The 25,251-nt window shown below is 51.5% G+C and overlaps 1 protein-coding gene across 1 annotated transcript in view; it reads right to left on the reverse strand.

Moving 5' to 3' along the window:
- slc35f3b (solute carrier family 35 member F3b) overlaps positions 1–25,251 on the reverse strand; it is an 87,687-nt gene that overhangs the window by 18,730 nt on the left and 43,706 nt on the right. The window contains exons 2-7 of the mRNA XM_070884644.1: positions 23,597–23,978; positions 16,385–16,604; positions 5,162–5,287; positions 4,068–4,260; positions 3,271–3,360; positions 7–184 (exon numbers count right to left, since the gene is read on the reverse strand). Coding sequence (XP_070740745.1) covers positions 7–184; positions 3,271–3,360; positions 4,068–4,260; positions 5,162–5,287; positions 16,385–16,604; positions 23,597–23,978 — 1,189 coding nt within the window. The remainder of the gene's footprint in view (positions 1–6; positions 185–3,270; positions 3,361–4,067; positions 4,261–5,161; positions 5,288–16,384; positions 16,605–23,596; positions 23,979–25,251) is intronic.

Raw genomic sequence — 25,251 nt, forward strand, 5'->3', positions numbered from 1 at the left:
CCCGGCTCCGCCCGTTCCTCGGTGGGCTCCTCCTTCTTGCTGACCTTGAAGCGGGCGATGAACTCCATGGCCAGTCGGTCCCAATCCTCCGGCAGCAGCAGCAGCAGGAAGCCCAGGCAGATAATCAGGATGGCGATCACTCGCACGCTGTTGAACACTATGTCGCTGGAATACGCATCTGCAACTGCGGGGGGGGGGGGGGGGGGGGGAGGGAGGTTGGACAAAGAACCAACAAGGCAGCATTAACGGTTGGGGGTTGGGTTTTTATTCTGGAAGTTAAAAAGCTAGTGGCAGTAATGGTGACCTGTGAAAGTCTCGTAAAAATCCCAATGTCCCTTTAGGGAAGGAAAGAACATAAGAAATAGGAGCAGGAGTGGGCCACACAGCCCCTCGAGCCTGCTCCACCATTCAATAAGATCATGGCTGATCTGATCATGAACTCGGCTCCACTTCCCTGCCCGCTCCCCATAACCCTTTACCCCCTTACCGTTTAAGAAACTGTCTATTTCTGTCTTAAATTTATTCAATGTCCCTGCCTGGTCTGGCCTACATGTGACACCAGACCCACAGCAGTGTGGTTGTCTCTTAACTGCCCTCTGAAATGGCCACTCCGTTGTACCACACAGGACTGCAGCGGTTCAAGGCGGTGGCTCACGAGCACCTTCTCATGGCCAGCGATGCCCACATGCCATGAATGAATAATTTACAAAGAAATTGATCTTGGGCAAGTCCGCCATTTATTGCCCATCCCTCGTTGACCCTTGAGAAGGTGGTGGGTGTGGGTGGGGTGGGTGGGGGGCCTTTCTCTCAAACTGTTGGCGACAGGTTTGATACAACTCGCTGGACCACCTCAGAGGGACAGTTAAAGAGGCAGCATCGTTGGTGCGGGTCTGGAGCACGTGTAGGCCCCTAAAGGGCCAGTTGTGAACCAGCTGGGTGTGTACAACAATCTGACTTTTGTTCACTGCTTTTGGTGGGATTTGAACTCACGTTGATCTGGGTTATTAGTGCAGGACTCTGCATTACTGGGCAAGCCACACAACCACGGCACCACCGTGACCCTAAGCGTGCGGCACACTGCGGATGTTTTCCAGTGTTGGCCATCCCGAGTTGCTTGGTTTGATGTGACTGAGGGGCTCGCTAGGCCACGTCAGAGGGGCAGTTAAAGAGTTGGTGTGGGACTGGAGTCACATATAGGCCCAGACTGGGTGAGGAGGACAAGTTTCCTTCCCTAAAAAGGGCTGTTCCTGCCCAAAGCTGTGGACAGCCGGTCTCAAGCGACACGGACCGAAGTGTCGCCAGCTCACATCCGCAACGCACTCCTGGAGCTGAGAGTTACTTGTCACAGACAGCGGGCACCAGGAACGATTCGAAGGCTTCAGTATCATTGCGGCATTGTGGCACTCTGTACAAAGTGACGGATTCGATGGGATCAGAACTATCCCCGCTAACTCGCCCAGTTATCCTCTGTTCTCTACGGAGAATGTTTTGTGATGTAACGGAAAGAACTCGCATTTCTATAGCACCTCTCAAGACCATCGGACGTCCCAAAGCACTTTACAGCCAATGAAGTACTATTGAAGTGTAGTCACTGTTGTAAGGTGGAGATAGACAGATTTTGGGGTGATAGGGGAGTAAAGGGTTATGGGGAGCGGGCAGCGGAGTGGAGCTGAGTCCATGATCAGATCAGCCATGATCTTATTGAATGGTGGAGCAGGCTCGAGGGACCAGGCCTATTCCTGCTCCTATTTCTTATGTTCTTATGTAATGTGGGAAACGAGGCAGCCAATTTGTGCACAGCAAGCTCCCACAAACAGCAATGTGATAATGACCAGATAATCTGTCATAATAGTGATATTGATTGAGGGATAAATATTGGCCAGGACACCGGGGATAACTCCCCTGTTCTTCTTCAAAATAGTGTCCGTGGGATCATTTACATCCACCTGAGAGAGCAGACGGGGGGGGCGTTAGCTGGTGCAGCATTGCCTCTTGGCATCTCTGCCAAAGAGCCGCTTACCGTCGAAGGTCAGCGTTCGCCGCCTGTTAGCCGCCTAGCACTGATGCTAACGGGCAGCTTTATAACGCGAATCTGGGTAATTTGTGTATGTGGACCCCGAAATCTCTCTGCTCCTCCACAGTTCCGAGCTCCTCGCCATTTAGAGAATACCCTGATCGATCTCAAAAGCAAAACACTGCGGATGCTGGAATCTGGAATAAAAACAGAAAATGCTGGAAATCTCAGCGGGTCAGGCAGCAGAGTTAACGTTTCGGGTCGATGTCTTCTGCTTCCTCTCCACAGATGCTGCCTGACCTGCTGATTTCTCCAGCATTTTCTGTTGTATTACTCTGATTTCTCTTTCAGGTCCAAAGTGGTTCAGCTCACACTCCCCTCGTTGAACTCCATCCGCCTATTTTTGCCAGTGGAAATACTTTCTCCTGATCGGCTCTATCAAAACCCTTCGCTATCTGAACACCTCTACTAAACCTCCCCTGCAGAGTTTTGGATGAGTTCCAGCTTGTGGAAGGAGGAAGATGTGAGGGAGGCCGTGAGAGTGTTTGTGAGGATTTGGAGCCTCCCGTTATGAAGCCCTTTGTTCCTACTCGAGTCTAGGAGCAGGGAGGTCTTACTGCAGTTGTACAGGGCCTTGGTGAGGCCTCACCTGGAATATTGTGTTCAGTTTTGGTCTCCTAATCTGAGGAAGGACATTGAGGGAGTGCAGCGAAGATTCACCAGACTGATTCCCGGGATGGCAGGACTGACATATGAGGAGAGACTGGATCGACTGGGCCTGTATTCACTGGAGTTTAGAAGAATGAGAGGGGATCTCATAGAAACATATAAAATTCTGACAGGACTGGACAGGTTAGATGCAGGAAGAATGTGCCCGTTGTTGGGAAGCCCAGAACCAAGGGTCACACAGTCTAAGGATAAGGAGTAAGCCATTTAGGACCGAGATGAAGAGAAACTTTTTCACCAGAGAATTGTGAACCGGTGGAATTCTCTACCACAGAAAGTTGTTGAGGCCAGTTCATTAGATATATTCAAAAGGGAGTTAGATGTAGCCCTTATGGCTAAAGGGATCAACGGGTATGGAGAGAAGGCAGGAATGGGGCACTGAAGTTGCATGATCAGCCATGATCATATTGAATGGTGGTGCAGGCTCGAAGGGCCAAATGTCCTACTGCTGCACCTATTTTCTATGTTTCTGTTTACATCCCCAAAGTGCTGGGCCGTCTCAGAAGACAGGCAAAGAGAAACTTTCTTACCGGCATTTACGGGAACACTGAGGACCACTCCCACGGATATCAGTGTCGGGGAGGTGACAGCGATCCCAAAATTCATCAGGATGTTAAAGGCTGAAACAATGGACACAAGAAGTCATGAGATTAAGACAAGACTCACATTTCTATTCGATGACCTCATGACATCCCCAAGTGCTTTACAGCCAATGAAGCATTATTGAAGTGTCGTCACTGTAGGAAATGCAGGTACCAATTTGCGCACAGCAAGCTCCCACATCAGCACTGAGATAAAGAGGATCAGGTAATCTGTTCTGGTAATGTTGGTTGAGGGATAAATATTGGCCAGGACACCGGGGAGAACTCCCCTACTCTTCTTTGAATAGCAGCACGGAACCTTTTACATCCATCTGAGAGGGTAGATGGGAACCTCAATTCCGATGAGCGTGCCACCCACTGAACCGCGGCTGCCACTTTTAGGGCATCCCTTAAAAATCAGCCCCTATGATCCCTCCTCCCGCCCACCCCACAATGTCCCCTGTAGGACCCTGGTCCCCCCTGTTGCAGTTCAGTGTGGGGCGGACTGGTTGGGGCTGGGTGCTCTTTGCCTTTCCGTCATTGTTCCTAGGTTTATATGTAACCTTTAGGGCTGCTGACCGAGGGCCGTGCGGCTCTTTGTCAGCCGGCGCGGACACCATGGGCCCAAATGGCCTCCTGCGCTGCAAATTTCTATGTTTCTATTCACAGAATCGGAAATAATGGCGGAGAGAGTGCGGGGGAGGCGTAAACACTGAAAGCGTTTGGCAGAACCCTTTGGGACTTACATAGCAGAAGAATCGCCATCCCGCACAGCTTCTCCCAGGGAATGAGGCTGAAAGAGGTCCAGTGCTCGATGTCGGTGAAATAAAGGATCACGGGAACACAAGTGATGAACGTGATGTTGAAGATTCCCAGCACCGTTAGAAACAAGGCGGCCTCACCATACTTGGCACTGCCCAGGAGCATCTTAAACAAGACCTGAAAGAAAGAAAGACTTTTCATTTATATAGCGCCTTTCACAACCTCAGGACATTTCCAAGCCCTTCACAGCCAATGAAGCACTTTTGAAGTGCGGTTACTATTGTACCCTTGCCACTGGACCAAGACCTCGCTCTGTCAGGCCCGTGTGGTGGCTGGTGTGCAACGGTCACCCCACGTTAAAAAAATCCACGCACAGGCATCTTCCACCCTTCAGGATATAATTCGGGATCTGGAATATTAGGTCCTTCATTGAAACACCTGTGAACGCATCCTTTTTGGCGTGGAAGTAAGTCATCCTCGCTTCGAGGGACCGCCTATGATGATGACTGCGGCAGCTAATTTACTATCACAACAAGCTCCCACAAACACCAATCTGACAATGACCTGATAATCTGTTTTTAGTGATGTTGATTGAGGGATAAATCTTGGCCAGGGCACCGGGGATAACCCCCCCTGCTCTTCTTCGAAATAGTGCCGCGGGATCTTTTACGTCCGCCTGAGAGAGCAGACGGGGCCTCGGTTTAACGTCTCATCCGAAAGACGGCACCTCCGACAGTGCAGCGCTCCCTCGGCACCGCACTGGATTTGATTACTGGCTCAAGTCCCTGGAGTGGGACTTGAACCCACGACTATCAGACTTAGGAGGCGAGAGTGCTGCCCACTGAGCCACGGCTGACACCCCAGAGCGGCTGTGGCTTTATCCAGTCTCGAGATCAATGAGTGCGGAACCTGACGGGTTGACAAGAATCCCACAGGATTCAATCACACTGCCAGGGCACTGAAGGCCCTCAATCCACCCCTCCTCCCCAGAACACAAAGCTGGAGTATATTCCTGAAAGGGTTAATCCGCTCGCCTTTAGCGCCCCGAGAGCTGGCTGTGTTTGCGTGCAGTTGTTACCTTGTAAAGAGCTGACATAGAGGCTGAGGCTACAACCAGTGTGATTCCGATAACTGAGTGACTGTGAAATCCATCGGCATAGGTTATCATCACTATCCCAGCGATGGCAAAGATGGCAGCCACTATCTGGTTTGAAAAGAGAAACAGGCTTGTTTAGTCACATTACATAGAATTACGTCGAATGTACGCTCAGAAACAGGCCATTCGGCCCATCAGGTCCGTGCTCCACACCAGGCCCCTCCCACCCCTCTGCGTCTCACCCTATCAGCATGTCCCTCATGGGTTTATCGAGTCTCCCCTTAAATGCATCGATACTATTCACCTCAACCACTCCCTGTGGCAGCAAGTTCCACATTCTCACCACTCTCTGGGTAAAGCAGTTTCTCCTGAAATTCTATTAGTGACTAATCTATATTTATGGTCCCTCGTCCTAGACACCCCAACAAGTGGAAACGTTTTCTCCACCCTATCAAACCCCTTCATAATTTTAAAGAGCTCTATCAGGTCATCCCTCAGCCTTCTCTTTTCTAGAGGACGGAGCCCCACTCAGCCCGTTCAATCGTTGCTGATAGTTATAAGTGCTCGGTTCGGTTATAGTGAGAAGACTGTTGTAATGTTGAGCTGTTCCACACTTGAATATAAATTCTAGCCAGTTCCACAATCTCGCCACTCTCAGGGTAAAGAGGTCTCTCCTGCATATCAGTTCAGCAAAAGGCTAGGATCCCCTCTGCTTGATAATATCTGCCACGAAGAGTAGAGAGGAGAGAACACTTCTCCTTTCATACTCTTCCTCGCTGAAGTTACTGAAGGGAGAAAAGAGTTGCCCGAAATCTCTCTTTATAGTTCCCAGTTTTGCCCCCTTCTCTCCTTTCCTGGGTCCCAGGCACCTGCCACGCTCAGAGGGCCATCATGCTGGTGGGCTGTTGGACCATGGGGGGCATCACAGGCCCGGCCCAGCCCTATTGAAAGAGGTAGTCAATTAATCCCACTTTCCCTTCTCTTCCCCACATTACAACAGTGACTACACTTCAAAAGTACTTCATTGGCTGTAAAGCACTTTGGGACGTTCGGTGGTCGTGAAAGGTGCTATATAAATGCAAGTCTTTCTTTCTTTCTTTCATAGGCCTGCAAATTTCTCCAATCCAAGTGTTTATCCAGTTCCCTTTCAGGCAGTGCATTCCAGATCACAACAACTCGCTGCGTTAAAACGTTTTCCTCCTCTCCCTCTGGTTCTTTTGCTGACCACCTTAAATCTGTGTCCTCTGGTTACTGACCCTCCTGCCAGTGGAAACAGGTTTTTCCACCAGTGGCACAACAGTGCTAAGGAACAGCCCGATCCAAACCTTCAGGCCCACAAACATCAAACCAGCAAGTAAGAAGTAAGCACAAAGAGAACTCGCCCGATCTTCAAGAGGCAAGCTGCGTGGGTTCAGGAACCACAGCCTGAGCTCCCCGAGCCCAACACCAGAGCTGTCAGTGCCATTGGGCACTTAGCCAAGAGAAGAGGAAACCAAACCATCTGCAGTGGGCTCCATCAGGCATGTAACTCTGGTTAAACACCAAGAAAATGGGTGTATCCCCCTTGGCTCAGTCAGGAGCTTCCAAGTCAGTTCTGAGGGAGTGCTGCACTGTCGGAGGTGCCATCTTTTGAATGAGCTTGTTACAGCCGTACAGAGCTCTGGTTAGACAACGTCTGGGGTCACAGTGTTCAGTTCTGGGCCCCCCCACCTCAGGAAGGATATACTGGTCTTGGAGGAGGTGCAATGGTACTGGGGTTAAAAGGGTTAAATTCTGAGGACAGGTTGCACAGACCGGGCTTGTATTCCCTCGAGTTTAGCAGATCGAAGGGTGATCTGATCGAGGTGTTTAAGATGATTGAAGTTGGTGATGGGATAGATCGGGAGAGACTATTTCCTCTGGTGGGGGGAATCCAGAACAAGGGGGCGTAACCTTAAAATTACAGTCAGGCCGTTCAGGGGTGATGTCAGGAAGCACTTCTTCACACACAGGGTGCTGGCAATCTGGAACTCTCTCCCCCCTCCCCCCCAAAAAAAGGTGTTGAAGCTGGGAGGGTCAACTGAACATTTCAAAACAGAGATTGATAGATTTTTGTTAGGCAAGGATATCAAGGGTCACGGAACCCAGGCAGGTGGATGGAGTTAAGATACAGATCAGTTCGAGGGGCTGAATGGCCTCCTCCTGTTTCTATGCTCGACCAGCTCCGTTTGACAGGCCACACTGTCTGCATGCCAGACACGAGGCTCCCAAAGCAAGCGCTCTACTCGGAACTCCTTCACGGCAAACGAGCCAAAGGTGGGCAAAGGAAACATTACAGGGACACCCTCAAAGCCTCCCTGATAAAGTGCAACATTCCCACCGACACCTGGGAGTCCCTGGCCAAAGACCGCCCTCAGTGGAGGAAGTGCATCCGGGAGGGCACTGAGCACCTCGAGTCTCGTCGCCGAGAGCATGCAGAAACCAAGCGCAGGCAGCGGAAGGAGCGTGCGGCAAACCAGTCCCACCCACTGTCTGTCCCACCTGTGACAGACTGTAATTCCTGTATTGGACTGTTCAGCCACCTGAGAACTCACTTTTAGACTGGAAGCAAGTCTTCCTCGATTCGAGGGACTGCTTATGATGATGACGATGAGATGTTAAGCGAGGTCCCATCTGCTCTCACTGGTGGACGTAAAAGATGGCACGATTTGAAGAGATTATGTGCTCAAATCTCTGGAGTGGGACTTGAACCCACAACCTACTGACTCAGAAACTGGAGTGCCACCCACTTTTAAAAAATATATAATTTATTCAACATTAAAAACATTTACAACATCGTGATTATTCCATTGTATCACACAAATCCTTTCCGCCCCTCTGCACAGCCGTTCCTCCAACACATATTAACATCAAAACCTGAAGTTGAATTTGTCTCCCGTAACATATGTATTAATCTAGTGTACTTAAAAAATTGATCATAACCAAACCTTCCAAACTCTTTTTTTGGATATCCTCATTCCAGAAGGTTTTTTTACAGACACAACAGGTCAGTGCCTTTAAACACTGCAACAACTGCTGCAATTTCTTCTCCCCCCTCAGTCCGTTCACACGGCCAATGTAATCATTGCTCTTAGTAAAAGAAGTGTGCCTGATAATCCCCCGTTCATCATTAAATCTCCGGCCCTTCCCTCCTCTCAAGCTCCTTCCCAACCTTTTGGGCAGCTGTTGATTTCTCCTGCAGCCTCCGGCTCTTTTACACCTTCTGTTTGAACCTTCCCTGCCATTTCAGCTTCTTCCTTACATTAGGTCTAGGCCGAGGAGCTGCCCCCTTCTCCCCCTCACTAACCTTTCCCTTTCCACACGATGCCCCCCCCCCCAACCCCCAATTCCATATCTCCAGCCCCCTCTGACTCCTCACTCTCGAGCTCCTGTGTAATCCCCTGTCCCTGCTCCCCATCAGATACAGAATCTCCATTAGAGAGTCCTCCTGCTAACCTGGTTTCTCCGACAGTGTCATTCCCTTTGGCCTCACCTCCACCGCTGACCAATGCCCCACGTTTCTTCTCTCTCTGGGACAATGGCGCGTCTCCACGCATCTTGCTCCCTTTTGGCGTCTTTGTCTCCCAGCTCCCGTCCTGCTTCCCCTTTAAGGCTCCTGCCTCTTGCACCTATTCCTGGTCTTGCCCCCTCCTGCTCCCCAAGATGTCCGACTTCCCGTCTTTCTTTGGAGTACATACACCTACCCCGCACCCCGCTCCTGCCCCCGCTCCCCCCACGGATACCCGATCCGTGCTTCCCTCCCGCTGCCTTAGTCCTTTTCCACCGTACTCGGTGTGTTTTTCATCATCTCCATCCTGTTCTCTGCTCCGCAATTCTCTGTCTCTTGCGCTCTTTCCTCATTCCGTTCGGCGGCTGTGTCCTCCGCCTGCTCTGCTCTTCTGCCCACTCCACTCACACCTCGTGTTCCTCCTCAAGGAGCTTCCTTCTGCCTCACACTCACAGCGGGTGGGGCCTTTGCGGCAAACCGCACAGCTCTCTGCCTTGCAATTCCGAGCGATGTGTCCAGACTTGCCACAGTTATAACAGTACAGGTCTGGACAGCTTCTTACAAGATGGTCCTGGGGGAGGTGGGATCAGTACAAACCGGACGGTCTGCACCTGGGCAGGACCGGAACCAATATCCTAGGGGGAGTGTTTGCTAGTGCTGTTGGGGAGGGGTTAAACTAATATGGCAGGGGGATGGGAACCTATGCAGCGAGACAGAGGGAAGTAGATTGGGGGCGGAAGCAAAAGAAAGAAAGGAGAATAGTAAAAGTGGAGGGCAGAGAAACCCAAGGCAAAAAACAAAAAGGGCCACATTACAGCAACATTCTAAAGCAGCAAAGTGTGTTAAAAAGACAAGCCTGAAGGCTCTGTGTCTCAATGCGAGGAGTATTCGGAATAAGTTGGACGAATTAACTGCGCAGACAGCAGTTCACGGATATGAATGTAATTGGCATCACGGAGACATGGCTCCAGGGTGACCAAGGCTGGGAACTCAACATCCAGGGGTATTCAACATTTGGGAAGGATAGGCAGAGAGGAAAAGGAGGCGGGGTGGCGTTGCTGGTTAAAGAGAAAATTAATGCAATAGTAAGGAAGGACATTAGCCTGGATGATGTGGAATCGGTATGGGAGGAGCTGCGGAATACCAAAGGGCAGAAAAAGCTAGTGGGAGTTGTGTACAGACCTCCAAACAGTCGTAGTGAGGTTGGGGACAGCATCAAACAGGAAATAAGGGATGTGTGCAATAAAGGTACAGCAGTTATCATGGCCGACTTTAATATACATATTGATTGGGCTAACCAAACTGGTAGCAATGCTGTGGAGGAGGATTTCCTGGAGTGTACTAGGGATGGTTTTCTAGACCAATGTGTCGAGGAACCAACTAGAGAGCTGGCCATCCTAGACTGGGTGATGTGTAATGAGAAGGGACTAATTAGAAATCTTGTTGTGCGAGGCCCCTAGGGGAAGAGTGACCATAATATGGTAGAATTCTTTCTTAAGATGGAGAGTGACAAAGTTAATTCAGAAACAAGGGTCCTGAACTTAAGGAAAGGTAACTTCGATGGTATGAGGCGAGAATTGGCTAGAATAGACTGGCAAAGGATACTTAAAGGGTTGACAGTGGATAGGCAATGGCAAATATTTAAAGAACACATGGATGAACTTCAGCAATTGTATATCCCTGTCTGGAGTAAAAATAAAACGGGGAAGGTGGCTCAACCGTGGCTAACAAGGGAAATTAAGGATAGTGTTAAATCCAAGGAAGAGGCATATAAATTGGCTAGAAAAAGTAACAAACCTGAGGACTGGGAGAAATTTAGAATTCAACAGAGGAGGACTAAGGGTTTAATTAAGAGGGGGAAAATAGAGTACGAGAGGAAGCTCGCGGGGAACATAAAAACTGACTGCAAAAGCTTCTATAAATATGTGAAGTAAAAAAGATTAGTGAAGACAAATGTAGGTCCCTTGCAGTCAGATTCAGGTGAATTTGTAATGGAGAACAAAGAAATGGCAGACCAATTGAACAAATACTTCGGTTCTATCTTCACAAAGGAAGACACAAATAACCTTCCGAATGTACTAGGGGACAGTGGATCTAGTGAGAAGGAGGAACTGAAGGATATCCTTATTAGGCGGGAAATTGATGGGATTGAAGGCTGATAAATCCCCGGGGCCTGATAGTCTGCATCCCAGAATACTTAAGGAAGTGGCCCTAGAAATAGTGGATGCATTGGTGATCATTTTTCAACAGTCTATCGACTCTGGATCAGTTCCTATGGACTGGAGGGTAGCTAATGTAACACCACTCTTTAAAAAAGGAGGGAGAGAGAAAACCGATAAATATAGACTGGTTAGCCTGACATCTGTAGTGGGGAAAATGTTGGAATCAATCATTAAGGATGAAATAGCAGTGCATTTGGAAAGCAGTAACAGGATCGGTCCAAGTCAGCATGGATTTATGAAAGGGAAATCATGCTTGATGAATCATCTGGAATTTTTTGAGGATGTAACTAGCAGAGTGGACAAGGGAGAACCAGTGGATGTGGTGTATTTGGACTTTCAAAAGGCTTTTGACAAGGTCCCGCACAAGAGATTGTTGTGCAAAATCAAAGTGCATGGTATTGGGGGTAATGCACTGACGTGGAAAGAGAACTGGTTGGCCGACAGGAAGCAGAGAGTCGGGATAAACGGGTCCTTTTCAGAATGGCAGGCAGTGACTAGTGGAGTGCCACAGGGCTCAGTGCTGGGACCCCAGCTCTTTACAATATACATCAATGATTTGGATGAAGGAATTGAGTGTAATATCTCCATATTTGCAGATGACACTAAACTGGTGGTGTGAGCTGTGAGGGGGACGCTAAGAGGCTGCAGGGTCACTTGGACAGGTTAGGTGAGTGGGCAAATGTATGGCAGATGCAGTATAATGTGGATAAATGTGAGGTTATCCATTTTGGGGGCAACAACACAAAGGCAGAATATTATCTGAACGGCGGCAGATTAGGAAAAGGGGTGGTGCAACAAGACCTGGGTGTCATGGTTCATCAGTCACTGAAAGTTGGCATGCAGGTACAGCAGGCGGTGAAGAAGGCAAATGGTATGTTGGCCTTCATAGCTAGGGGATTTGAGTATAGGAGCAGGGAGGTCTTACTGCAGTTGTACAGGGCCTTAGTGAGGCCTCACCTGGAATATTGTGTTCAGTTTTGGTCTCCTAATCTGAGGAAGGACGTTCTTGCTATTGAGGGAGTGCAGCGAAGGTTCACCAGACTGATTCCAGGGATGGCTGGACTGTCATATGAGGAAAGACTGGATCAACTGGACCTTTATTCACTGGAGTTTAGAAGATGAGAGGAGATCTCATAGAAACGTATCAGATTCTGATGGGACTGGACAGGTTAGATGCGGGAAGAATGTTCCCGATGTTGGGGAAGTCCAGAACCAGGGGACATAGTCTTAGAATAAGGGGTAAGCCATTTAGGACTGAGATGAGGAGAAACTTCTTCATTCAGAGAGTTGTTAACCTGTGGAATTCCCTGCCGCAGAGAGTTGTTGACACCAGTTCATTGGATATATTCAAGAGGGAGTTAGATATGGCCCTTACGGCTAAAGGGATCAAGGGGTATGGAGAGAAAGCAGAAAAGGGGTACTGAGGGAATGATCAGCCATGATCTTATTGAATGGTGGTGCAGGCTCGAAGAGCCAAATGGCCTACTCCTGCACCTATTTTCTATGTTTCTATGTTTCTATGGTTGTGTCCAAGACAATAATAGCAAACCTTCACCTGGTTATCATGCAGAACCTGGAAGTACTGCACTCCTTCCATTGTCTCGAATTTCATGCTGTAGGTTAATGACTTCACCCCCTCTGGGAACCGCACTTTTACATAACGGGTTCCATCGGCTACCCGCGTTCCAGGATAGTATCTCTACTTTGTTGCCGAGCAAATTTTAATATCTCACAACTCCAACTCTTTTATCAGCACATTTTCCTCAACATAAACCAGCCCATTTAAGAATGAGACCAGCACCTCTTCAGAGATACCCCCAAGTACCTCTCACCAACCTTCAGGCTCAGTAAAAGTCTTCCCACCTCCTCTCGGCCACTGACCCTCACCTCGAACCCAACACTCGGCTTTGGTCGACAGGCAAAGCAGCTTCCCTCATCACAGTCCTCATGTACTGCCTGGATAATATCCCAAGCTCGCATCTCCTTATCCTGGCACTGAACCACCACCTTGCTTTCTATTCCAAACCTCCTGGGCTCCCGGCCCAAATCTTTGGCCCTTTTATTCTCCCTTCCCCCAACATTTTCTCCCCTGATTAAATTCATCCTGGGAACATTGTCCTCTGAGGGGCCCGGGCAGATCTGTGACTGTTGTTAATGGTCCAAAAAGGCCCTAAAACCTGATAAAAAAAAACAACCCAAAAACCCACCACCAACCTTTTACAAACTCACTGCAACTCCTGCAGTAATCGAACAACCAGCAGTACCTGCTCACTCCTGGCCCCTCCCACCGAGAGCGTGCAACTCACTGAGTCATGGCTCATAAGAACATAACATAAGAACATAAGAACATAAGAATTAGGAACAGGAGTAGGCCATCTAGCCCCTCGAGCCTGCTCCGCCATTCAACAAGATCATGGCTGATCTGGCCGTGGACTCAGCTCCACTTACCCGCCCGCTCCCCGTAACCCTTAATTTCCTTATTGATTAAAAATCTATCTATCTGTGATTTGAATACATTCAATGAGCTAGCCTCAACTGCTTCCTTGGGCAGAGAATTCCACAGATTCACAACCCTCTGGGAGAAGAAATTCCTTCTCAACTCGGTTTTAAATTGGCTCCCCCGTATTTTGAGGCTGTGCCCCCTAGTTCTAGTCTCCCCGACCAGTGGAAACAACCTCTCTGCCTCTATCTTGTCCATCCATTCATTATTTTAAATGTTTCTATAAGATCACCCCATAACCTTCTGAACTCCAACGAGTAAAGACCCAGTCTACTCAATCTATCATCATAAGGTAACCCCCTCATCTCCGGAATCAGTCTCGTGAATCGTCTCTGTACCCCCTCCAAAGCTAGTATATCCTTCCTTAAGTAAGGTGACCAAAACTGCATGCAGTACTCCAGGTGCGGCCTCACCAATACCCTATACAGTTGCAGCAGGACCTCCCTGCTTTTGTACTCCATCCCTCTCGCAATGAAGGCCAACATTCCATTCGTCTTCCTGATTACCTGCTGCACCTGCAAACTAACTTTTTTTGGGATTCATGCACAAGGAGCTCGCGGCCTTCCGCGAGAGGTGGGCACCGGAGGGACTGGAGTGCATCATCACGCCCGGCAACCAAATTTTAATTTGATTTTACGTTTTAAAGTTTAATTTTGTTTTAATTGCCGGTGCTTTTAGTGTCCCCCTCCCCTTTTATAGGGGGCACTGGAAAAAATTTGATTGTAGCGCCCAAAAAAAAACCCCAAAAAAAGGGAAAAAAAAGGGGCCTTGTAAATGTCTGCTGTGTCATCCAGGGCGGGTGGCACGGTTTAATGTTTTTTTTGTTCACAGATAAACTCAAAAAGAGTTTCATGCACAAGGACCCCCAGGTCCCTCTGCACCACAGCATGTTGTAATTTCTCCCCATTCACACCCCGGCATTCAATTGCTATTTGATTGCCACCTTGTGGCTCATTCCCGGGTATTTCTCACTCATCTACATGGCCTTCTTGGCAATGAGGTTACACAACAGTCACAAGTATCCTTTCATTTCATTTAGTGACTACTCTCATCTCAGCGGGCTGCAGTTTAAAGCCTGCAACCTGCTGCCAAATATTTATGTTAATCCTGCGTTTTAACTGAAAAAAAAACCTTGAATCCTAAGAAATAGGAGCAGGAGTAGGCCATACTCCCCTCGAGCCTGCTCCACTATTCAATAAGATCATGGCTGATCCGATCATGGACTCAGCTCCACCTCCCTGCCCGCTCCCCATAACCCCTTATCGGTTAAGAACCTGTCTATCTCTGTCTTAAATTTATACAATGTCCCAGCTTCCACAGCTCTCTGAGGCAGCGAATTCCACAGATTTACAACCCTCTGAGAGAAGAAATTCCTCCACATCTCAGTTTTAAATGGGCGACCCCTTATTCTAAGATTATGCCCTCTAGTTCTAGTCTCCCCCATCAGTGGGAACATCCTCTCTGCATCCACCTTGTCAAGCCCCCCTCAGTATCCTATATGTTTCGATAAGATCACCTCTCATTCTTCTGAATTCCAATGAGTAGAGGCCCAACCTACTCAACCTTTCCTCATAAATCAACCCCCTCATCTCCGGAATCAACCGAGTGACCCTTCTCTGAACTGCCTCCATAGCAAGTATATCCTTTCGTAAATATGGAAACCAAAACTGCACGCAGTATTCCAGGTGTGGCCTCACCAATACCCTGTATAACTGGAGCAAGACTTCCCTGCTTTTATACTCCATCCCCTTTGCAATAAAGGCCAAGATACCATTGGCCTTCCTGATCACTTGCTGTACCTGCATACTAACCCTTTTTGTGTTTCATGCACAAGTACCACCAGGTCCTGCTGTATTGCGGCACTTTGCAATCTTTCTCCATTTAAATAACTTGCTCTTTGATTTTTTTCTGCTAATGTGCATGATCTCACAGTTCCTCGTTCCTCATGAGAGCACTGAAACCTCTTGAGAATCAACGATTTCAGTTGTTCCACCATTGGCGGCCGTGCCTTCTGCTGTCGAGGCCATAATCTCTGGAATTCCCTCCCTTAACCTCTCCCGCCTTTCTTTCCTCCTTTAAGACGTTCCTTAAAACCTACCTTTTTGACCAAGCTTTTGGTCACCCTCCCTAATTTTTCCCTATGTGGCTCGGTGTCCAAATTTTGTCTGATAATGCTCCTGTGAAGCGCCTTGCACTGCTTTACTACGTTAAAGGTGCTATACAAATGCAAGTTATTGATGCCAGGCACAAGTAAGATTCGTCAAGCGAGCACGACTACGCAAGTCGATAGCGCTAAGGGACCTTTAATAGCGCTGGCCGGCTCTGGAGGGGGGACAGGCTGCTCTCTTGAATGAGCTCTACAATCCGTGACAGTGGCCATCTTGGTTATTACTCTCGTTGAGAGCCTTGAGGTCATACTGCCACCAGCAATGAAAGCTACTGACTTTCTTTAAAACTGGCAACGCCCAGGGAGAGGCAAGTGAGCGATTTGCCTATCTTGCCTCCAAACAAAATTCCAGTAGGCATAACCACCTCATATGTCAGCCGTGGCCCAGTGGGAGGCACTCTCGCCTCGGGGTCAGAAGGTTGTGGGTTCAAGTCCCACTCCAGGGACTTGAGCCCAAAAATCCAGGCCGACACTCCCAGTGCAGTGCTGAGGGAGCGCCTCTTTCAGATGAGACGGTAAATCGAGGTCCTCAGCTGCTCATGCCATTATTATGAAGAAGAGCAGGGGAGTTCTACCCTGGTGTCCTGGCCAATATTTATCCCTCAATCAACATCATTAGAAGAGATGATCAGATTGTGGGAGCTTGCTGTGCGCAAATTTCCTGCTGCGCTTCCTACATTACAACAGTTCAAAAGTACCTCATTGGCTGCAAAGCCCTCCCACCTTCCTTCCCTGAGCTATGGGATGGCAGCGGCTTAAGAGGGCCTTATACCCAGGTGAGGTCACTTACCCTAACGCCCATGAATTTGTCCCGTAGAACTATCCAGGAAAGCAGGAAGACAAACGCCTTGTTGCAGCAGAACAGAGCAGAAGCATCCGTCGCGCTGATCTTCTTGAGGGCCAGCAAGTACAGGTAATTCGTTAAAGTCCAGAGGACACAGAACGGGGCTGTCCTGCTGAAGAATATTTTGATGGTCAAACCATCGTCCCCAAAAAATCTGCAGCATTCCCTAGCGGGGAGGAGGCAGAGAGTTAAATTGTCACAAATTAGGATCGTCTCGTTGGAATCAAAATCTTAGAATAGAACAACCGCTAAAGGTGGCCGCCGCAAACAAACGGCTAGGCAGAAGTGATGGACGGTAACATTTCCATCTCCATCGTATCTCACACAGGTTTGCTGAGGCTGCGAGCATTTATGTTAATCAACAAGCGACCGATTTAGCTCGTTTCCCCAAATAGTGCTAGCTGAAGGAGGAACCATCGCCAGGGCCTTCGCGGGAACTTCCCTGCTCTTCTTCGGAACAATGGACATCCACTTAAGAGGGCAGATGGGCCCTCAGTTGAACGTCTCATCCGAAAGACAGCATCTCCGACAGTGCAGCGCTCCCTCACTGGGAGTGTCAGCTGTGTTTCAGTGGGCAGCACACCCGCCTCTGATTCAGAAGGTTGCTTCAACTCCCACTCCAGGGACTTGAGCACATAAATCTCGGCTGATGCTCCAGTGCAGTGCTGAGGGAGTGCTGCACTGTCGGAGGGGCCGTCTTTCAGACGAAAGGTTAAACCGACGCCCCGTCTGCTCTCGAGGTGGATGTAAAAGATCCCGTGGCACCATCTTGAAGAAGAGCAGGGGAGTTATCCTGGGGCCGATATTTATCCTTCAATCAACATCACAAAAACAGATTATCTGGTCATTATCACATTGCTGTTTGTGGGAGCTTGCTGTGCGCAAGTTGGCTGCCGTGTTTCCCGCATTACAACAGTGACTACACTCCAAAAATACTTCACTGAGACGTCCGGTGAAAGGCACTATATGAATGCACATCTTTCTTTCATTTTTCTGGATTATGTCCCTGGAGTGGGACTTGAACCCTCAACCTTCTGACCCAGAGGCGAGAGTGCTGCCCACTGAGCCGCTGCTATGGTAACCAAAGCATCCTGCTGTGTGGTATGTGCTTCCCACTGGAAAACATATTGATTTTTTTTTCCAAATAGGCTCAAATAAAATGATAATGTAAATAGACATTGAATGTAATTTGAAGTAATAATTGAGAGACGAGGACACAATGGCAGCTGGAAATAAATTGATGTTCTGAGCAAGCACACCAGTCGATAAGCATCATAATCTGGGAACGTCAATCTCAACGTCAATACTGCTTCAACGCTCAGGGTTATCAATAGCCCAAGTGATTCATCGATATAAAAAGGGGTCAATGTGCGCAAAGCTTCTTACAGACGTGGACCTCCTTCATGTATAAGCCCATTTAAAACTGAGAAGAGGAGGAATTTGTGTGGAAATTCGGTGAAAATCTGTGGAATTCGCTGCCTCAGAGAGCTGTGGAAGCCGGGACATTGAATAAATTTAAGACAGTTTCTTAAACCACAAGGGGATAAGGGGTTATGGGGAGCGGGCGGGGAAGTGGACCTGAGTCCATGATCAGATCAGCCAAGATCGCATTGAATGGCGGAGCAGGCTCGAGGGGCCGTGTGACCGACTCCTGCTCCTATTTCTTATGTTCTTGTGTCCACTCACTACAAGACCGCACAGAGCCGTGGTGAGTGGATATACCGCCCGGGGTCGCTCCCGTCGCCCCGGCAGGCCCTGACATAGTGCTGGGAGTCTGGCTCCACCCCGGGGACACCAGCTAGGCCCCAGGTCCTGGCCTTGCACTACAGCCTCCGCCAGCCCGTTTGAAGCAGGACCTTCCGGCCATTGATGGGGTGGGGAGAGGCGAGGGAGAAGGCCTCTCCACCCCGGGGAGTTGCCGCATCCTCGGCCTCAAAGGGGACCCCAGTTTGGAGGCAGGTGCGCCGCGACTGAAATGAGGCATAAACGCACGCGGTGGGTTCGAGCACAGAATCAAGCTCGACACTCCCCAGGGCGGTGCTGAGCGAGTGCTGCACTTCGGATCAGATGTTTAACCGAGGCCCCGCCTGCTCGCTCAGCTGGTATAAAAGATCCCACCGCACTATTTTGAAGAAGAGCAGGGGAGCTATCCCCGGTGTCCTGGCCAATATTTATCCCTCAATCAGCAGAACAAAAACAGATTGTCACATTGCTGTTTGAGGGAGCTTGCTGTGCGCAAATTGGCCTCCGCGTTTCCCACATTACAACAATGACCACATTTCGGAAGCATTTCAATTTTCGTAAAGAACCTTGGGAGGTCCTGAGGTTGTGAAAGGCGCTACAGAAATGCAAGTCTTTTTCTTTGTTTAATTGCCGTTCCTTCATCTTTTCTGGGTCAGAATCCTGGAACTCCCTCCCTAACCGCACTGTGGGAGCACCTTCACCACACGGACTGCAGCGGTTCAAGAAGGCGGCTCACCACCACCTTCTCACGGGGCTTTTGGAGATGGGTTAATAGACAAAATATTTTTGGACGGTGTTAGTGACAGACTTGTACGCTGCACAAGACAATTCAGGAAGCAACTTGTAATGGAAGCTGACTTAACAATGAGGGTAAGGAAATGATCGCCCCCACCTCCCCCTCAGCATTACTTTGTGTAGGGCTCTGTGGATTGGCAGGGCAGTAAATTGTCATGACAAGCTGTGACTATGACACGGACAGAAACCCGAGGGGGAATAGTATCATTGCGGGGAGGGGGGGATGAATTACAAAGCCGATTCTCGTTTCTCCAGCAGCCTAGGTGGTCACTTGTGTAACAAGCTGGCAATGCATAAGCACAAGACGTTCCAGTGTAAGTGAGAAACGATTCAGTGGAGGTGCTCAAAGGTGATTAACCCGATGGGGGGAGGAAATTAAGCTGATCTTTAAGCAGAAAAGCCGGCACGGGCCGAGCAGCCCATCGGGGTAAATTCTACCACTGAGCTTCTCCGGAGCTCTGCACAATCTCAGCGCGGATGGAGAATTGGGGTGTGAGAATCCATTCGCCAGAATCACACCGTTTCCCCCCCCCACTGACTCAACTCGGAACGCCGATTGCCAATAGAGAAAAGAATGACATGCATTTGTATAGCACCTTTCACAACCCTCAGAACCTGCCAAGTCGCTTCACATTTTGAAGTGTAGTCACCTGTTGTAATGCAGGAAACGCGGCAGCTAATGTGCGCACAGCAAGATCCCACACACAATAATCTGGACAATGACCGGATAATCTGTTTTTTTTTTTTAGTGATGATAGTTGAGGGATACATATTAGCTAGAATACTGGGGAGAACTCCGCTGCTCTTCTTCGAGTAGAGGCCGTGGGACCAATGTTACCTGTGAGCTGCTCTTTGTTATACGCTGCCTGGTTCTTTGAGTGCCGCTTTACATTTCAGCGCACGCACGGTATTTACAGTGGGGACGCCCATGAGAGCCTGCACGGGAACGCTCTCATTACTCCATGGCCGCATGGCTTAGATGTAGCATTACATCGGACCTTTAAAGTCCACCTGAGAGGGAAGATGTTTGTCAGTTTAACGTCTCATCCGAAAGATGGCACCTTCGACAGTGCAGCGCTCCCTCACTACTGCCCCTCCGACAGTGCAGCACTCCCTCACTACTGACCCTCCGACAGTGCGGCACTCCCTCAGTACTGCCCCTCCGACAGTGCGGCACTCCCTCAGTACTGCCCCTCCGACAGTGCAGCACTCCCTCACTACTGACCCTCCGACAGTGCGGCACTCCCTCAGTACTGTCCCTCCGACAGTGCAGCACTCTCTCAGTACTGCCCCTCCGACAGTGCGGCACTCCCTCAGTACTGCCCCTCCGACAGTGCGGCACTCCCTCAGTACTGTCCCTCCGACAGTGCAGCACTCCCTCAGTACTGACCCTCCGACAGTGCAGCACTCCCTCAGTACTGCCCCTCCGACAGTGGAGCACTCTCTCAGTACTGCCCCTCCGACAGTGCAGCACTCCCTCAGTACTGCCCCTCCGACAGCGCAGCACTCTCTCAGTACTGCCCCTCCAACAGTGCAGCACTCCCTCAGTACTGCCCCTCCGACAGTGCGGCACTCCCTCAGTACTGTCCCTCCGACAGAGCAGCACTCCCTCAGTACTGACCCTCCGACAGTGCAGCACTCCCTCAGTACTGCCCCTCCGACAGTGCAGCACTCTCTCAGTACTGCCCCTCCGACAGTGCAGCACTCCCTCAGTACTGCCCCTCCGACAGCGCAGCACTCTCTCAGTACTGCCCCTCCAACAGTGCAGCACTCCCTCAGTACTGCCCCTCCGACAGTGCAGCACTCCCTCAGTACTGCCCCTCCGACAGTGCAGCACTCCCTCAGTACTACCCCTCCGACAGTGCGGCGCTCCCTCAGTACTGCCCCTCCGACAGTACTGCACTACCTCAGTACTGCCCCTCCGACGGTGCGGCGCTCCCTCAGTACTGCTCCTCCGACAGTACTGCACTACCTCAGTACTGCCCCTCCGACAGTGCAGCACTCCCTCAGTACTGCACTGGGAGTGTCAGCCTCGACTGTGTGCTCAAATCCCTGGAGTGGGACTTGAGCCCATGACTTTCCTGACTCAGAGGCGAGAGTGCTGCCCACTGAGTCACAGCTGACACCTTTCATTGCTCCCATCAGTATGTGGGTCAGACCCCCCTCCCCCATCAGTGTGTGGGTCACCCCCCCCCCCTCCCCCATCAGTGTGTAGGTCACACCCCCCTCCCCCATCAGTATGTGGGTCAGACCCCCCTCCCCCTCCCCCATCAGTATGTGGGTCATACCCCTCTCCCCCTCCCCCATCAGTGTGTGGGTCACACCCCCCTCCCCCTCCCCCATCAGTGTGTGGGTCACACCCCCCTCCCCCTCCCCCATCAGTGTGTGGGTCATACCCCTCTCCCCCTCCCCCATCAGTGTGTGGGTCACACCCCCCTCCCCCTCCCCCATCAGTGTGTGGGTCACACCCCCCTCCCCCTCCCCCATCAGTGTGTGGGTCACACCCCCCTCCCCCATCAGTATGTGGGTCAGACCCCCCTCCCCCTCCCCCATCAGTATGTGGGTCATACCCCTCTCCCCCTCCCCCATCAGTGTGTGGGTCACACCCCCCTCCCCCTCCCCCATCAGTATGTGGGTCATACCCCCCTCCCCCTCCCCCATCAGTGTGTGGGTCACACCCCCCTCCCCCTCCCCCATCAGTGTGTGGGTCATACCCCCCTCCCCCATCAGTATGTGGGTCAGACCCCCCTCCCCCTCCCCCATCAGTATGTGGGTCAGACCCCCCTCCCCCTCCCCCATCAATATGTGGGTCATACCCCCCTCCCCCTCCACCATCAGTGTGTGGGTCACACCCCCCTCCCCCATCAGTATGTGGGTCAGACCCCCCTCCCCCTCCCCCATCAGTATGTGGGTCAGACCCCCCTCCCCCTCCCCCATCAGTATGTGGGTCAGACCCCCCTCCCCCATCAGTGTGTGGGTCACACCCCCCTCCCCCATCAGTATGTGGGTCAGACCCCCCTCCCCCTCCCCCATCAGTATGTGGGTCAGACCCCCCTCCCCCTCCCCCATCAGTATGTGGGTCATACCCCCCTCCCCCTCCCCCATCAGTATGTGGGTCAGACCCCCCTCCCCCATCAGTGTGTGGGTCACACCCCCCTCCCCCATCAGTATGTGGGTCAGACCCCCCTCCCCCTCCCCATCAGTATGTGGGTCATACCCCCCTCCCCCTCCCCCATCAGTATGTGAGTCACACCCCCCTCCGCCTCCCCCATCAGTATGTGAGTCACACACCCCTCCCCCTCTCCCATCAGTATGTGGGTCATACCGCCCTCCCCCTCCCCCATCAGTATGTGAGTCACACCCCCCTCCCCCTCTCCCATCAGTGTGTGGGTCAGACCCCACTCCCCCTCCCCCATCAGTATGTGGGTCCGACCCCCCTCCCCCATCAGTATGTGGGTCAGACCCCCCTCCCCCTCCCCCATCAGAATGTGGGTCACACCCCCCCTCCCCCTCCCCCTCCCCCATCAGTATGTGGGTCACAACCCCTTCCCCCATCAGTATGTGGGTCACACTCCCCTCCCCCATCAGTATGTGGATCACACCCCCCTCCCCCATCAGTATGTGGGTCACACTCCCCTCCCCCATCAGTATGTGGATCACACACCCCTCCTCCATCAGTATATGGGTCAGACTCCCCTCCTCCATCAGTATATGGGTCAGACTCCCCTCCCCCATCAGTATATGGGTCAGACTCCCCTCCCCCATCAGTATGTGGGTCAGACTCCCCTCCCCGATCAGTATGTGGGTCAGACCCCCCTCCCCCTCCCCCATCAGTATGTGGGCCAGACCCCCCTCCCCCTCCCCCATCAGTATGTGGTCAGACACCCCCTCCCCCTCCCCCATCAGTATGTGGGCCAGACTCCCCTCCCCCTCCCCCATCAGTATATGGGTCAGACCCCCCTCCCCCATCAGTATATGGGTCAGACCCCCCTCCCCCTCCCCCATCAGTATATGGGTCAGCCCCCCCTCCCCCTTCCCCATCAGTATATGGGTCAGACCCCCTCCCCCTCCCCCATCAGTATATGGGTCAGCCCCCCCCTCCCCCTCCCCCATCAGTATATGGGTCAGACCCCCTCCCCCATCAGTATGTGGGTCAGACACCCCTCCCCCATCAGTATGTGGGCCAGACTCCCCTCCCCCATCAGTATATCGGTCAGACCCCCCTCCCCCATCAGTATATGGGTCAGACCCCCTCCCCCATCAGTACGTGGGTCAGACCCCCTCCCGCATCAGTATATGGGTCAGACCCCCTCCCCCATCAGTATATGGGTCAGACCTCCCTCCCCCATCAGTATATGGGTCAGACCCCCTCCCCCATCAGTATATGGGTCAGCCCCCCTCCCCCTCCCCCATCAGTATATGGGTCAGACCCCCTCCCCCATCAGTACGTGGGTCAGACCCCCTCCCCCATCAGTATATGGGTCAGACCCCCTCCCCCATCAGTATATGGGTCAGACCCCCTCCCCCATCAGTATATGGGTCAGACCCCCTCCCCCATCAGTATGTGGATCAGACCCCGCCCCTATTCTGGCCGAGCCTGCTGGGCGATGAGCCCCCTACCTGAATCGCTGCAGTGGCGATTGCTTCTCCTCCGAACTCCAGGCGTAACCGGTGTAGTAGAGCGGGAAGAAGAGCAAGTTCCAGGCGGTGGCGAACCATGTCACGGCGAAGGGCGCGTCGAAGGTCCTGAAGGTGAGCCTGGCGAGCTGGCTGGTGCCCGCCCAGGACGAGCAGACGCTGAGGACCACTGCGGACCCCCACAGGGCTTTCTTCAGCTGCCCGACGGAGCACCGTCGTGGGCGGCAGCAGACTGGACCTGCTCTCCGCTCCACGCCTTCTCCTCCTCCTCCTCCTCCTCCGGCCTCTCCCCGCGTCTCCGCCTCCGTCCGGGAGGGCCCTCCGCCGCCCCTGCCCCCTCCCGCCTCCTCAGGGCGCTCGTCTCCTGTGGGATCGAGAGGTCAAGGGTCAGCACAGTCCACACGCAGGCCGATCGGCAAAACGCCGCACAATTCTCCGGGGGCGCGGGGGGGGGGGGTTCGGGGGGGTTTGGGGGGGTGGGGTTTCTGCTCGATTCGCAGGACGGGGGAACGTGGCACAAGGTGGGCGGACGCAATAGTCCCCGTGTTCCGCGTCGGACCGCTGGCGCAAGTGACCCGCTCTGCTTCTGCCTGGGAATGCTTCGGGTGTGTCAGGCGTGGCTCAGTGGGCAGCACTCCGAGTCAGAAGGCTGTGGGTTCAAGTCCCACTCCTGGAACCTGAGCCCATAAGCCAGGCTGACACTCCAGGGCAGTGCTGAGGGAGAGCTGCACTGTCGGAGGGGCCGTCTTTGAGATGTTCAACAAAGGCCTCGTCTGCTCTCTCGGGTCCCTTGGCCACTATTGGAAGAAGAGCAGGGGAGTTATTCCCGATGTCCTGGACAATGTCTATCCCTCAATCAACATAACAAAAACATTATCTAGTCATTATCACATTGCTTTTTGTCGGCCTTGCTGTGCGTAATTTGACTGACAAGTGTCCTACATTACAACAGTGACTACAACAAGTACATCATGGCTGTGAAGCGCTTTGGGACATCCTGAAGTCATGAAAAGCGCAATATTGATACAAGTCGTTCCTTTTTATACCTGGATCGGGGACTTAAAAAGAAACTTGCTTGCAGGAATTATTCATCCGGATTCAACCCCTGGAAACTCAAAGCCCATCCCAATTACAAAAGGGAACTGAAGAAAGGGAGAGCACCAAACAAAAGGAGGTTGGAAGGTGTACTGAACCTTCATGGAGACTTCCCCCACAGGGCCTGGGAGGGACATAGGACCATAGGGCGGACATGCTGACCAGTGACGGTCAGATGGAGCCAGTTAACCTGCTTGTGCTACATTCCCTACACCTGCTCCTCTTGCCTATCTGTTCTATGCTGACGCAGCTATTAACCACCATCGGGAAGCCAGTCGGATTACGTTTAGCGTCCGTACGCGAACTGCCACAAGCGATAGCTGCACCCATGTCATGACGCCGTCCAGGTGAGAAATGATTCACGAAACATGCTCTTAAAAAAAAATGGCAACCCATTGAATGACGCATCTGTTGCAAAGTGCGAGTCCTTGTGATGTCACACCAATTAGAGTAATTAATTCAAAATTGATCCGGGTGTGACTACGAGTGAGGCAGGTATGGGGACTCAGGAGGTAGTGATAGAGGAGCCTCAGCCCTTGCTC

The sequence above is a fragment of the Pristiophorus japonicus genome, chromosome 7 (assembly GCF_044704955.1).
Source record: "Pristiophorus japonicus isolate sPriJap1 chromosome 7, sPriJap1.hap1, whole genome shotgun sequence".
NCBI classification, from domain to species: domain Eukaryota; kingdom Metazoa; phylum Chordata; class Chondrichthyes; family Pristiophoridae; genus Pristiophorus; species Pristiophorus japonicus.